This window comes from Oryzias melastigma, linkage group LG14, assembly GCF_002922805.2.
Source record: "Oryzias melastigma strain HK-1 linkage group LG14, ASM292280v2, whole genome shotgun sequence".
Lineage (NCBI taxonomy): Eukaryota > Metazoa > Chordata > Actinopteri > Beloniformes > Adrianichthyidae > Oryzias > Oryzias melastigma.
In genome coordinates this window covers 8,015,512-8,031,140 of record NC_050525.1, presented here as the reverse complement: position 1 = coordinate 8,031,140, position 15,629 = coordinate 8,015,512, and the positions used below count along the sequence as shown (strand labels likewise).

The 15,629-nt window shown below is 39.9% G+C and overlaps 1 protein-coding gene across 3 annotated transcripts in view; it reads left to right on the top strand.

Moving 5' to 3' along the window:
* The window catches only part of srrm3 (serine/arginine repetitive matrix 3), a 105,227-nt gene extending 90,464 nt beyond the window's left edge, over nt 1-14,763 (top strand). Inside the window, exons 11-15 of one of the 3 annotated variants that reach the window (XR_002917881.2) lie at nt 8,628-8,911; nt 9,797-10,042; nt 10,115-10,240; nt 11,409-11,555; nt 13,262-13,391. Coding sequence is in view for 2 of the 3 variants with exons in the window: in XM_024261664.2 (XP_024117432.1) it covers nt 8,628-8,911; nt 9,797-10,042; nt 10,115-10,240; nt 13,262-13,508 (903 nt within the window). In the remaining variant the exon portion in view is untranslated. Of the gene's footprint in view, nt 1-8,627; nt 8,912-9,796; nt 10,043-10,114; nt 10,241-11,408; nt 12,004-13,261 lie in introns of those variants that run through there. The other 2 variants (XM_024261664.2, XM_024261665.2) reach the window with 2 other exon arrangements.
* Nucleotides 14,764-15,629: the final 866 nt, after the last annotated feature.

The window sequence follows — 15,629 nt, the reverse complement described above, 5'->3', positions numbered from 1 at the left end:
CTCTACTCTTCCTCTGATGCTGAAGATATATATTTTTGTGTTTAAATACAAGAAAGATGATAAAAAACGATGGGATTAGACCAAAAAAAGTGATTTTTTTATTCAAATTGAACCTTATTTATAGAGAACCTTCCCTGTTACAGAACACCTTGAAGTCATTTACATACAATAAAATAATAAAAATTGTAATTATTATTTAAGCCCCCGCCCCCCATCACACATGCACCTTCTGCAAAAGCAAAAAGGGAAAAACAGTTCATAAGATCAAACTTGTAAAATCTACTTAAGAGCGAAGCTAAAATTATGAGTTTTATTTATTTTTCCCTAAAACCTCCACAGTGAGTGGATGTTCTTACATCCTCTGGCTGGCTGTACCACTGGTGAGGCCCACCGTGCTGGAACTTGGGTTTCTGACCCTGTTGATCTGCACCTGTGGGTCATAAATTACAAGCAGTTTAATAAAAATGAAAGTCCAATTGCATTTGGACATTTATAAAACCAATAAAAGAATCTTAAAATTGATTCTAACGATGACTGGGAACCAGTGCATATTTTCACACATATAATTAGGGCTGGGTTGATAAAATTGAGAGTTTGAATTCATCTAAGCCTAATAGATCAATAATTGATCCATAAAAATAGAGACCAATCTAGCACATACATCTAAAATCTGCTAGCTTGATGCCAACGTATAATGGAATTTCTCATAAGATGGCTAATGCTAACGCTCGGTCGACACAAGAATACATTTCTGACTAAATGAACATCTTTATATACTCTCCAACATGAATTTTCAAAACTCTTTTAAGGAAACATTTTTTAAAGTAACCATTTGTAGTCTAAAGTACAATTTTTTGCTCATAATGTCTTCTTCTAGAAAAAAAGTGTACTACTATAGCGCAAGCTCCCCCTAGTGGCCAAACTGATAATACCAAAATAAATATCTTCAAAACATATAGTAGAGTATTAATGTATGTCTGCATAAATGTGTCTAAATGTGTAAACTCAAAATTGAATTGAATCTAATTCAATTGAGAGCATCGAAAAAAGTCTGAATCAAATCGCTCCAGGCTCTGGTGAATTGAATTGAATCAATTCTGGAAATTATTACCAAGCCCTAATATATATTTACAACACATCTCAGTAGTTTGAAAAAAACTGAATGCTGTTCTTGTTTTTATTTGTTTGTTTTTTTGTGTGAAAAAAGCTTAAGGACACCAGATTCTGCATAAAACCTTTATATTTATGGAGTGAAACGTAGACCTATATTGATGCCAACACTGGGCTAAACTGTATAGCCTTTCTTTGTTTTATTTTTTCATTCCTGCAATAATGCAGACAATAAAACCCTAAACAATTAAGATACTGATTGTCATTTCCCCTGGAAAATCCAGACGTTTTTGCCTATCACATGTTTTTATTTCTTGGTTTCTGTTAACCCTTTAACACCCGAGGCGTCGCAGTTGACGCCTCAATACAAAATCTTTAACGTACTGTCTCTTTTCAACTGTTAACACGATCAATGTAATTCCAGCAGATTCCAAAGGAGAAAAGGGACACGTGTTGACAATTAAAAGATTACGGTGAATTAAAAAACATGAACACTGGAGCTCCAGTGTTAAAGAGTTAATCTGAGAGTCCAAGAGAAAAAGCAAATATTTTTTAAAGCTTTTTACCAAGTTTTCAGATAAGAAGATTGGAATTGGCTTTCTTGTTCCGATCAAAACAAGTCCCTTGTGTAATTGGAGCCAGGGTGCAATCAAATATGGATAGAATAAAGCAGTACTTTTACAAGAGAAATGACAATAGTTTAAAGAATATATATTATAACTCGTCTGCAAACGTTCTGTAACCTTCTCTCCTGGGACTTTTCTAGATCTAGTCTGCATGTATCTGTGAAATCTCATCTTTTTCTGTCTTTTGATTATTTAAATCACTACAGTTTGAGTTTAGGTTTTATTTAACCATAAATAAATCCCTAAATGTTTCTTTTCTGTTCACACTGAAAGCTCTCAAATGCTTTGGATGTGGACCAAGTAGGCTAACGGGGTACGTGGACGAGTTTTTTCTTGTCAGCGTAGTTGTTTTTCCTCAAGCACTGCTCAGCAACAGACTCCTCTTTTCCTCCAGGCATCAGGCAGCTTCTGCCAAAACATCAGGATTCGGACACATGCTCCTCTCTACCACTTTACTTCTCCATTTTAATTTGCATGTTGTCTCTAGTTGGCGGGATCCACTCCATCCCCCCAATTAATGTTACTCTGCGGTGTCCAAGCGAGTGGAAAATGGCGAACAAAACACACACGAGAGACTTGTTTGAGGTGAAGTGTGATGAGGAGCAGGAAACTGGTTCAGATTTGTCAGGCGGTGTCTCTTCAACACGAAAAGCTCCAACGTTTCAGGTTTTATGATGTCAACGTGACGGCGCACACAGGAGGATGTGTGACAGATCAGCCGAAGTTTGAGTTGTTTGACATAGCAAATGTTGTGCGTAGCAGCTCTGGCTCTTCATCTGTTCATCTCAGTTTGTGCTTCTGTAGTTGCCCGGTTGGGAACTGTCTAATCCGCTGTGTGGGAGGCAGTACTTCAGAAAACTCAGAAAAAAGGGGGGGCTGGAGCTCAGACTCGGGCATGTTTCTGTCAAACAGAAAGTTCTCCTCTGAGCCGCTCTCACCTAAAAGCCTCAAAATTCTGGTGAAATCATTTGACTTGATGCTACCTGTGGCAGGTGGAGGAGACTTGATACCATTTAATCATTAAAGTCCCACTCTGATCATCTTTTGATCAATTTTAAAAGCGTTACCAGTGGTCTTTTATTATGATTAAGCTGTTTTTAGCCAACATTAAAAAAATGCAGAACAACAGTAGTTCATCAGAATTTTGCCTCTGATTTGTGGGCGAGACTGTTGGCAGGAATTAAGCCTGCCCCCATTTCCCATCAACCCTTTGTTTACATTCTGTCCTGTTATCTTATAGTTCCTCACAACCCCAAGCTAACATCGTGGTTGCGACAGTATTGGAGCTATCCAGCAAGGTGCCAGCTCAGACGAGGAAAACAATGACATCCAGGGATCTATTTTTCTGCAAGTGGATGTATCAGAAAGGAGCTTGTGGCCACAACAGTCACAGCATTTTTGTTTCATATGATTAAGTGATGCATTTTGGAGGCTTTTTGAAAAATGATTCCTAAAAACACCTCCTGCTGGATGTAGACTTACACTAACACTCCTCCGAGCTTCTCTGGGACGCTGAACGACTGCCTCTCACATGGCGAGCAAACAGTTCCAGAACAGGGCCTCTCTTGTTGTTCTTCTTGGTTTATAATGTTGAGAAAGCCTTTGATTTATGAGAAGAACTGGGACATCTTACGCATTCGTTAACACAATGAAGCCATGTAAAGTGTTTTGAATGAGCTCCAACTCCTTTGTGTTGGTGGTGATAAACATAACGAAAAACGTTCACGACTGCCACGGGGGTCCCCTCTCAAAAATGCTGACTCTTTAGTTTGTCCATCATAGCGGTACCCCCCCACCCCTCCCAACACTCCTTTCCTCCCCCCGCTGCTGCTCATCTGTGTCCCATGTGATCCACTTTAATGCTACTTTTCTAACATTTCTGTCACATCAGCTCTGCATGTCTTCCTCCCCTTACCTCCACTAGTATGGCGATTACACCCCCCACCCCAACATCTGTTTGGAAACAAATATGGCTGCATTTGAAGAAGACGAAGCAAATCATGTAGCTCATAGATTCATCTCTCCGTTTGATTTTGAATTGGGTTTCTTCTCCCTCTTCTCTCTTCTTTTGTTGATTCCTCCTCAGTCTCTGGACCAAATATTGTAGCTTTGATACTAAAAGAGGTCATTGTCTTTTTCCCATTTCGCTGCGGAGAACATTCCTTTCTCCCTTTTTTTTCTTTCTTTCCTTTTTTGTTTTTTTGTTTTTGTTGATCTTGCATACGTGTCACTGATTGAAATGGAAGGTAGGTAACGCTTTGCCTACGCACGTGATCTTTATGCAGATGAGAATGTGGCAAGCACCCTAGCCTGAGTGACGTCAATGTTTCTCTCTCTTTCTCTCTTTCTGTTGTTCACTGATGGTCTTCAAACCAAATTAATTTGACTTCATCAATTATGATTTGACTCTCCAACGATTGGATTACATGGCGCTCTGGTTTTCCTCTTTCCTCCCTAACTTCATTCTAAAGTCCAGTTTCCCGCTTTATCTTCCAGGTCCATTTTTTTTTTTTATTATTCTGGTAGAATGCATTTCTATTTGTCCAGCATCTCTCTGTTTGTTGGTGATTTAGATTATCTGTCATATAATTTCCACCACATTGATATCCTCGACTGTTTCTTATAAATTTCTGAAGCACCAGTAGTTGTGTTTTTTCTTATTAAGTCGTCTAGTTTAGTTGGAAAGGCTCTTCTTTCAGTAAGAATCAGCTTCTGTCGATCCTGCAGCGTCTAATGCTGGATTTCATAATGCATGCAGAAGAGCCTGCTATATTTGGTTTCATCTTTAAAAAAAAAAAAAAACAGCTTTGGAGGGTCACTTTCCATAAGCAGAGTGTCGCTGACACTTTGAAACTCTCCGATCTCAGATCTGTTTCAGCTGGAAAAGTTCTCCCTTTTTAAAGGATATTGTTGGCATCAGCAGGTTTGAAACGAATCCAAACAAAAGACCAAAGCCTCTAATAATGGACAGTTTGACAATCCCGGTGAAGCTTATTTAAAAAATGGATGAAAGTCCAGCATCTCCTTATGTTCTGCACCCATTTCACTCCACTTAATGTAATTGAGTATGTCGCTTTTTTTGTAAGTGTAAGAAAAATTACACCCTACAGTATCTTTTGGGTTTAGAGAGTTAATCTCCAGTATTTTCACTCAAACTTATCAGCTGTTTGCATTGTTTCTCATCTTTAGTTAATGCACAGTCCTTTCAATTACATTACTAAATCATAAAAAAACACACGTTTAAATAAAACAAAATAAACCCAAATAAAAAAAATATTCTGCTGTTTTGCAGTGTTGAACTTAAAAGCAAATAGTTATACCGTGTACATTTTTACAGCTTCTACACGATCTAAGAGATTAGGTAAATAGGTGAACTACAAACTAAATTAAAACAAACAAAAAACAAAAACAGAACCAAGACGTGACAGAGCTAAAAATAATATGAAACCGAAGGGTGATAAGTCTGAGGATTTATTCATGACAATTGAAAACCATAAGCTTAAATACACTCAGAGATAACTGAGATTATAAGACAATGAAGCCTAATGTCACTGTCATGTTAGAGAACCAAACTTAATCTAATCGCTGAACCCATAACCAGAACCAGAGAACTCAACTCTACCAAAATCCCGGGCCTCACTGAGGACAATCAACAGAAGACTGAACAAGACTAGTTTGTATTAAAGGCTCATGAAACTACCTTTCTAAAATGCTGGATGACAAACATATGGACACCTTAAGTCAAAGTGAGCAAACTCCTCACATTTTGTAAAAAGGAATCCGGATTTCAAACCGTACGGGTAAAAAAGGGTGAAGTAGAACAGACAAAAGCGTGTTGTACTGATTTCCCATTATTTAAGCCACCCCAAATCCTGAGGCCTACCCAACAAGTTTTAGTACTGTTCAAGTAATAAGAGTCTGCTCTTTATGATGCAGCCTGACTGTCAGAAATGAAGAAATCAGACAATCAGAGTGTAGTCTGCGTGGGCATCCTCCGGTCGTTCTACTGGCTCTTGCATATCATGTGGACGCCCCATGTGTGCAGTATTGGCCCTCAGTCAGTAAGGAGTCACTGTCTGCACATTACTAATGATTAGAGTGGCAGAAGAACACCGTTCAAAAGCATCACCCATACATCTTAAGTGTGTGTAACTTACGAATACTTCACGATACACTTACCACACATACAAAAAGTGGTACATTCCATTTTCATGACATCTCTTGAGGTGGCCGCACGAGCCTCAAAAGAACTGTAAAACACACCTGTGCTTTTCTCTACGACACTTTAAGGCAGGAGTGTAAAACTCAATCACACAAGGAGCCAAAATCCAAAAACACACCTTAGGTCACGGGCCAAACAGGATCAACATTTATTGAACTCTTTAAAACAATTTTTTTAAACTGTAACTTTTTATTATAATTACAACGTATATTGCATTACTTGCAATAATGTGCTAGTGTGAATGCCATAAGCTACATTTGAACATTAAGGATGCTAGTGCTGATGGCTGAAGATGTTGAAATTGATAGCTGAAAACACAGAAGCTGATAGCTGAAAACACAGAAGCTGATAGCTGAAATTGCTTTTAGGTTTCATAAAAGGAAAGCTATGAAGCAAAGAAATGAATTTCTCCTGAACAATGTGAAAATTTGTGTTAACTGTTACCTCAAGATAAAGCTGAAAGATCCAGGCTGTTAAATCAGAGGTGGTACTCATGGGCCACACAAACTCACCATCTTACATTGTAAAATGTAGGAGAGGAAGAGAGGTGGAGTCCTTTTTCCATGAGCTATATGAAATATGAGCCTCACATTTATGCTTTTATTGAAATCACACGACAAGATGTTTGTCATTTGTTTCACTTGGTACATGGTTCTCAGAAAGGTAAAAACAATGTGACAAGATGGATAAACTGCTTTAGATACTTTGCCACGACCATTGACTGTATAAGAGAACTGGACTGAGATAGTGTGACGTCACCCTTGAAAAACGACCCACTAGCCACAGACAGATGAGATTCGTAAGCAGCGATTGGTCCGAGTCAGTCTGAGGAGATGTTTTTATTGACAACCAATCAGGATTGAGCTTGTTGGAAGTCCACCCCCTTTCACTGAAATTGGACTCTGTCAATCAAACACTTTGAACGTTGGAGGTGGGGCCAGTGGGCACCACATGCTTTTACTGAGACATCTGATTGGTCAGTTTAAAACTTGAATTACTGGAACTTCAGTAACAATATTATTTTAAAAAATAGGATTATCAGGAACATGTTTAAAAAAAGGTATCAGATCAAGAATGGTTATTCTGACAAATAGAATTGGATTTTGGCTTTATGGAGCCAGCAGGAACTTCCTGTTTGGAACGCAAAGTCTCATATACAGTCAGTGGTACAGACTTAATGTGTCAACCTGGTTTTATCCTTTTGTGGTGTTTGTTAAAATCCTAATATTACTGTCAGTCTTCACCTTTCGTGTTAACATTTGTCACCAAAATCGTCCTTTTTTCACATCTTAAAGCTGATTAAATTAGAGACGTCAAGTTTTTGGATTCTGGTTTTGGTCTTTTTGTTTGAATCTGTGAACACTGAGAAAACGAACAATGCTGGCTTTATCCTTTAAACAGTGGTTATTTATCAAAGAAAAAGGAAGAATCTTTCTGACTCATGATTTTGTTGTGATATTCCAAAGTTTGTAGGTTCTTCTTGTTTTTCCTGGTTTTTAAGCACAACTATGATTTCAAAGTGTCAGGAAATGTAACTGAGTTTCAGGAAAAAATAAAAAAACTTCATGCTCACTGATGATGTTAACAACTCCTTGGAAACGGATGGAAACTCATGTAAGAGAATAAAAAATAAGAAGTCCTTTAGCTCAAACGCAGAGGTGGTTAACGTGTAAACACGTCAAACAAAGAGCCGAGAAAGACACTTAACGGAGGTGAAAAGGTAAAACCAGAAGATGCTTGAACTCTGCTCAGCAAAGCGCTGTGTGATTTTCACGGCTGGTGTTCGGCCCCAGAGGACTCGCTCCCCGTGTGAGGGACTCCCTGCACATTGTGGTTTTCCTCTTTGCTTTTTGAGTTCTTTTCTCTTAATTTCCATGCATTGTCTCATGAGTCACTGGCAGGGAAGGGTTTTGTGTCTTTTTCTCTTGCATTTTGTGAATCTAATGATGCACTTATGTTGCCCCACTTTTCCCTTTTCTTCATACCTTACCTACTAAAGGAGGGAATACCATTTTATTGGTAAGTGGATGATAACCAGAAGGGAGTTAAACAAGAGTAACCATTAAAAAAAAAAGTCAAAGACAATGGGTCGCTGTTCACACCTCAGCAAATGTCCTCAGGAAAAGATAAATCCACAGAGAGACAATTGAGTAGCAGACAGTTTGTTTTCTGATTGATTCAATAATTGTGATCTTTATTTTGTTCCTTCCATTTCTGTGATGTTCTGTCAGTTGTCTTCTCTTTGTTTTGTTTCATTTTTTAGCCATTACTAAAAAAAAAAAAAAAGAAAAGAAAAAATGTACAGAACAAGTCCTCTTTTTCTACTCTCAAACTCTGTAGCTCTCTTTTCTCTGCTCTTTCACACTTTGGTTTTCTTTTCCCCCTCTTTTCTCCTCTTCCTAGTTCTTTTTGTTTGTTTTTGCGATTTTGATTTCTTCAACTCATTATGTTTTTGCATGCCAAGTATTGCATGCGCTGCACCATAGAGGACAATCTTTAAGCCATATGGAGAAAACCTAGATCTTTTTCTTTTAGATGTTTACCTTCTTTTGGCAAGTACACCGTAGCTCTCACTTCCAAACCCGAAAACTCTCTAATTCTGCTTTATCCTTTTTTCTTTTTTTTTTCTTTCTATTATTTTTCCTTTGTTGGTCATCCTGTCTCTGCAGAGGCTCAATCTGCTGACTGCTAGCCAGTCCTCTGTGCTGAAACAGCACAAGATCCACAGCGCCCCCAGCAGGAGCCAGACGGCACAGGCGTGCGCGACAGGCGAGGCTGGGACTGTGGACGGCAGGACCCCAGCCGTGGGGGGCTCCATTACCCAGGGGCCGGGGAGGAAAGGGGGGCAGAGAGGCCAGAGGAAGAGCTCCCACTCTCCTGCTCGGAGCAGCGACTCAGCCCACTCCCAGCACAACCACGCCCACAGAGGCAGAACCGCACGCCACCAGAGAAAGTAAACAGCCTTCTTCTTCTGTTGAAACAATCACTTATGGTCGCAAATGTGGGTTATGCACTTCACACACAGCTACTTTTACCTGTGTACATTTGTTTTAATTTTCACACAAACAAACCTGGACTGCGGACCCTTTTGTGTGCAGTGTACATGTTCTCCCTGTGCACTCCAGTTTCCTCCGGCAGTCCAAAAACATTCTTCATAGGTTAATAGGTCTAGATTGCTCCTCAGTGTGAGTATGTGGTCCTTCAACAGACTGGTGACCTGTGGAGAGAATATCATCCAATTTGTATAATTCTTGATTTGAAACTCATAGATTGCATTTTGTGTGTAACTTTGTGTACTTGCTGTTGTGTGTTCACATGTACAGTAATTACAAAATTCAATTAAATACAAAATACAGTTATACTACACACTTAAATCTTTAAAATAGGGCAGGGAATTGTTTTTAAAAAATTAACGAAGTAATTGCAAACCTTGGAAAAAATGAATTGCTATTAATGGCGATACATTTTTTTTCATTCTTTTCATTCATTCTCTTTGACAATTTAATATGTAGATCCCAGGCTGAAGCTGTAACAAGTATTATAACATAGAATATGAACATATAAGAAATGTGGGCGTGGCCAGCAAAAAAGCACTTGAATGCAGCACGAGTTCTTTGCTTTTTACACTAAATCTCACATCATTCACGACAGCTCAGAGTCATTCTTGAGGTTAAAGAAAAACTTTTTGTGTAAAATATCAACATTTGAGCAGTTAAGGTTCTGTTCTTTATATTTAACTGTTGTTGTGTTTGTTTTTCACTACCTGCTGTTTGATTGCTGCAGGAACTGTGTTTTAAATTTGCATAAAATATGCATAATTAAACTTCCTTCAACCCAGGACAAAAGGCCACTCCTCCAAGCGCCGCCATCGCTCTGGTCGGTCTCAGGCACACCACAGAAGTCCGTCGGCCTCTCCGGGGCGGCGCTCGCACATGTCGGCTCGGAAGAGCAAAGAGTCCCAGAGCAAGGTGAACCTGCGCCCGCGCAGCAGCTCCTGGAGCAGCGGCCGCTCATCCTCTCGCTCCGCCTCCAAAGACTGCGGCCCCAGCAAGGTCAGGTCCCCCCACCGACAGGTGAACTCCAGGTAAGGCCTCACCTTCCCTCTTCTTCATCCCCCCCGCTTCAGACTCCTCCTAACGATCTCGCCATCGTGCAGGGAGAGGGATAGCGCCAATCGCTCCGACGCTGAAAGCCGAGCTCGCCGCCGCTCACGCAGCTACTCCCCCATCAGGAAGAGAAGAAGAGATTCACCCAGCTTCATGGAGGCACGCAGGATCACCAGGTGACTGCAAAATGTTACCTGCTCTCATGCTGGGACTAAAGTCGTTCTGTTGCTGCAAAACAATAAGAAGTAAAAGAAAGGAAACCTGGAGGAACTCCTGCTGTAACCTCCAGCTGGAAAATATGGAAATGTTGAGTCCTTGAGAGGAGCTGAATCAAACAGCTGCTGGAACAAATGGAAGCATTCAGTGAAAACTCCAACACAGTCCATCAAACACCCAGAATCACTGCAATAATGAGGCTGAGTGAATGAGTGTTATCTACAAGACTTTCATCAATCTACAGTCAGCAGAGATGAGATTCGCATTGCCTCATCCTTGATTTTTGCTCATGTACCATCAAAATTAAAGTAAAAATTACACTGAAAGAAGTCTAGGAATAAAAATGTTTTTTTCTGGTAATATTTTTTTGGTATTTTTCTCTGGAAATGAGCCAAGGAAAACAGAAAACATAAAGTCCCTCTATGACAATTTTTTTGTATTAAAAAAATGTCAGTAGTGTTTTAATCATGAAGTTTTAACCACAATCCCACAACCTAAATGTCTTTAAAAGACATTTTTCATGTTGATCTGAAGCCTCTGTTTCCAAAATCTCCTCTGAGGGGGCGTGGCTTTTGGAGCTGAGCTAAGCAGCTCCACCCCTGATCCTCCCCTGTCTGATTCTGATAGCTCTGTGTCTTGCTAGCCTAAATCTTCACCGCTGCTACATAAAAATGTCCGTCAATATGGGTAATGTCCAGCCGTATGGTTCTGATCCGGATGTCAGCTCAGACGAGGAAGTGAAGGACTTCATGGATCTATTAATCTGCTAGTAAATGCATCGGAATGAAGCGCATCAGGAGGCTTGTGGCTTGCCGTAGTAGCTTTTACGAGCTTTTTCCATCTCCTTGTGGAGAAGTATTCAGAAATACAACTTTCTTTAAATATGTCCTTCATCATCAGAAAAAAGCCACCAGAATATATATAAAAAAACACAATTTACTTAGCAATTTTTTCACTAATTTCTGAGCATCTGGTTTGTTTTTGCCTCTTTTCCCATCAAGCATCTTCTAATGAATGAAGTGTATTTCAGAAACAGCAGTGCCGCTGCTCGGTTAAGTGTTTCCTCCAACAAGTGTGTGTTACAAGTCAAAGTGTGTGTACTTTTGTCTTTTGTTTTTCTAAATCCAGCTTTAAAGGTCCTCACTGCGAGACGACGGGATGCTGCTGAACTCTGCTGCTGCAGAGCCGTTACCCCGGTAACAGTTGAGCAGCAAGCCCTGCTCGCCTGACTCCTGGAGATTAGCTGAGCAGCACACCATCAACACCCCCTCTTGAGTAAACCTGCTCTCCACTTGCTTTATTTTCAACCCTGTCCTCTCACTGCTCCGTCATATCGCCTCTGAAACTACCCACTAATGTCGGACTGAGGGACACCGGAGGGAAAGTGCTATCAAGGATTATTAATTTCTTTAATGTGTGAATGCTTTACAGCATTTACATTATAGTGATTCTCCTACTCCTTTACGTACATTTTTTGGCACATTAAAACTCAATCACACTTTCAGCAATCTTGCTATCAAAACTACATGTCTAGTAGTTTATGTATTAATAAACTTTTTTGAAATATTGAGCAAAATATGCCCCATAGTAAATTAACTTCTGTATACTTTCTGCTAGAGAAACCATTCAAACTTTAAAATGTTCAGCAACCACTGGGTTTTTAGCTTAATTTGGCATTTAGCTTTTATTGCTAAAAGCTAGCTGTTTTTGGCCTATTTAAAAATGTGTCCAGTTTTTGACTAATTCAGAATTTAGCTAACATTTAATTATTGTGCTTGCTGTTTTTTTTGCTAATTTAGATATCTTTCTGTTTTTTTTTTTTTTTTTTGGCTAATCTGGAGTTAATCTAACATTTTAGCATTATGCTACCTCTTTTTCCTAATTTAAATATGTTTACAGCTTTTTTGTGGCTAATTTGGAGTTAAGCTAACATTTTAGCATTATGCTAGCTGTTTTTAGCTAATTTAAATATGCTTCCAGTTTTTGGCTAACTTGGCATTTAGCTACTATTTTGGCATTATCCTAGCTGTTTTTGGCTAATTTTAATTTTTTTTTCCAGTTTTTGGCTAAATTGGTGTTTAGCTAATATTTTAGCAAGCTTTCAGCTCCTGCATTTTCAGCTAACTGTCCTGTAAGCCACATTCAACTTGCAGAATTCACGCTTGCATTATCGCATGAAATGCCATAAATCTAGTTGTAAAGGCTATGAATTCAAATGAGGCATCAAAATGAATTTGGAGAAAAGGAAGTTTCTTAATATTATAAGAAAAATGAAAAAAAGAAGTAGAAAACACTTTTTTGCTAAATATCAGTCAAATTTTACTGTTAACAATGTTTACGTTTGTAAAAATTCTGTATTATTTAGGCATAAGTTATTTCCTCTAAATTTAAGAAACTGTCAACCTTTTAACACCTGAGGCGTCAGTGGTGACGCTTAAACACAAAATCTTTAACATACTGTAACTTTTCAACCATTAAAATAATCAAAATGATCAGAATCTACTGGATTTAACATTGATTGTGGTAAAATTACAGTTTATCAAAACACTGGAGCTCTGGTGTTAAAGGGTTAAAGACATGTTTTTGGAACATAGCTTGTTATTCATGGTGTCAGTACACAGAGTGACATCTTGATAGCACTTCTTTGTCTCTCCCTGTTAACACACTGTTGATGTGTGGGTGTTGGAATTCACTGAAAAGAGGTTTGTCTGAAAGCTAACTGCTAATTACCTTACAGGAAGCACATCCAAGGTGGCTGCTAACAAAGCAATCTTTAAGCTTTAGCTTCTACTAACCCTCTGCAGGTTTTGGGCGGTGTGAGCGTTTGTGAGTGTGTGAGAGCTTATTTTAACCCACACAGCTACTCTCTTTCAGAATCTGCTTTGATCCTAAATCTTATACTTCTCTGATCTAATCTCATTCATCAAACTCTTTCTGAAAGAGTCTAACATTTCCATCTGCTTTCTCCACGCTCCTCCCAGCGCCCGGAAGCGCCCGATCCCCTACTACCGGCCCAGCCCCTCGTCGACCAGCCTCGACAGCAGCCCGTCGCGGACCAGCCGCAGCTACAGCAGCTACAGCAGCTACAGCCACAGCAGGAGCCCCAGCCGCAGCCGCAGCCGCAGCTGGAGCCGGAGTCGCAGCCAGAGCCGCAGCTGGAGCCGCAGCCGCTCGCGCAGCCATCACACCTACTACAGCCGCAGCAGCTACGACAGCCCGGGCTTCTGACTGCAGCTGCTGTCCAAACCCAGGGCCCATAACTCTTCCACCCTCCTCTATCTTTGGCACAGAGCCTGGAACAAACTTCGCCGCAGAATTGGTCGTCAGTTTCAAAGGTTTCCACCGATCTAACATGAATTGGCTGAGCCCAAAGAACAAATCCCACACGGTCAGCACTTTTCACCCATCTTCCACAAGGCAACCAAAAATGATTTTTTAGCAACTGTATCCTTCATGAATATTTATAAATATATAAATACAGCATAAATATATATATGTCCTTTGAAAAGGAGCTCGACAAAAGGAAGAGAAAACACAGTTCCTTCATCACCTTCCATGTCACAGAAGCGCACCGATCAAGAGAAGCGAGAACAAACCAGAAAACTTTTTTATGATTCCGACTTTCATGTATAGATTTGTCTGTATAGATGTAAACTCTTTTTGTGTTCTGGCTTTGTAAACTATGCATTGAATCCTCCACTTAGCTCCAGGAGCTTTGTTCGGCGCGGTTCTTGGGGGGAAAAGTGGATCCTCCGTGGATCGAGACTTTTGCTCCGACGGCCCTAGATCAAAGGATCTTGTTCACTTTTGGGTTTTATCGTGCGCGTGGGCGTGCACCCCCACTCTGCAGGTGAACCTCCATAGGAAAACTGTCTCCATGCACCACGCTATTTATTATTTATTTATTTATTCCTTTATTTATTGGGTTATTTATTTATGAACTTACAGGACGGATCATGCTTTGATGCTTTTAATGGGGGGGGCGGGGGGTCCTTCCAGGCAGACAGTGCTGCCTGTTAAACCGTTCTCATCCACATCATCCTAAACATTGTGATGTTTATCTGGGGCTGCTGTGGCGTTCGCCTGCAGCGAGAATGGACAGATTAGCCTGGAGCACGACCGCACCTTTGTCCCTGAATCCATTATTTATTTGCAGCTTCTGCATTATTTACACCCCCTATCAGTGATCCTCACCATTTTTCTGGTTGGAGAAAATGCGTGTGATGGCATTGAGGCCGCGGTGCCGTCCGCCCGCCGCTATCAGCAGGACGGCAAAACCAGCTGGCAACAGAATCAGGGATCAGCCGAAGTCTTCCTTTCTATCTGTGCGGTCTGGTTCATCTGTGGGTGCTGCGTTGTGAACAGACGTAACTCAACTATGATGCTCTGCAAACGTCTTCATTTAAACGTCGCTTCTTCGGTTCAAATCATTCTTTGTATTGTACAATTTATTAAACCTGACAATAAACAGAACTGGAAGATCTGTGAGCTCCTCTGTTTACTTCAATAATGTCAAGAGGAATCAGATCAAGGCAGTTGGTTAACCCAAATATGAACTTGTTTCAAAACCTGTGGACGTGACAGCATAGAAAAGACAGATTTTATAGCAAGACATGTTCCGTGAAAATGTAATCATGTATGTCTTAAATGTAGATTTTTTTTTGCGTTTAGTTAGTAGAGCTCCTTAAATTTGAAGCTGAAATTTGATCCTGCAGGCCTGCTTGCAATGAGCCAAACCCAGTTAGTAATTAGGCATTACTCACTATCAGGGATATAATGAAAATACACTAAATATACTGAAGTAGTGCATTATGCATTGTTTTAGCACACTGTCATAACACCGTTTCACACTAGATAGTGGTAGTGGTTCTTTTTTATGGCAAAGGTTGGCCAAAGGGACGTCATTGACAGTATAGTCACTGGACTGCTTAACTCCTCCCCTTTTTTGTTCCAAACAGGAAGTATTTGCTGGTTCCAAGTTGGTTTATTCCAGATTATCTGGGGAAACCAACTGATTCACTTGAATTTAAAACCTTCAAACTTGAAAACACACTTGCAGCTTAATTTAAAAAAAGCAATATTTTAACAAGTCAGAAATATTTTAAACTTTTTACAAATATTTTGGCAGCAAAACCTCTTTAAAGAAAGAAAGAAGAGGGACCAGAGGGATTGTGAGGAGTTAAAGGAACTTTTATTAGCAACAAACAAAAGTTTTCAAAAAAACCTGCAAAATCTGATCGTTCAGAGAAAACTGGAAAGTCTTGTAGAGCAGATGGATTCTAAAGCTCAAGAGTCTAGAAGAATCTAGAAAAAAGACTCTCCTGAAGGAAGATTTCTGAAACTGTAAAG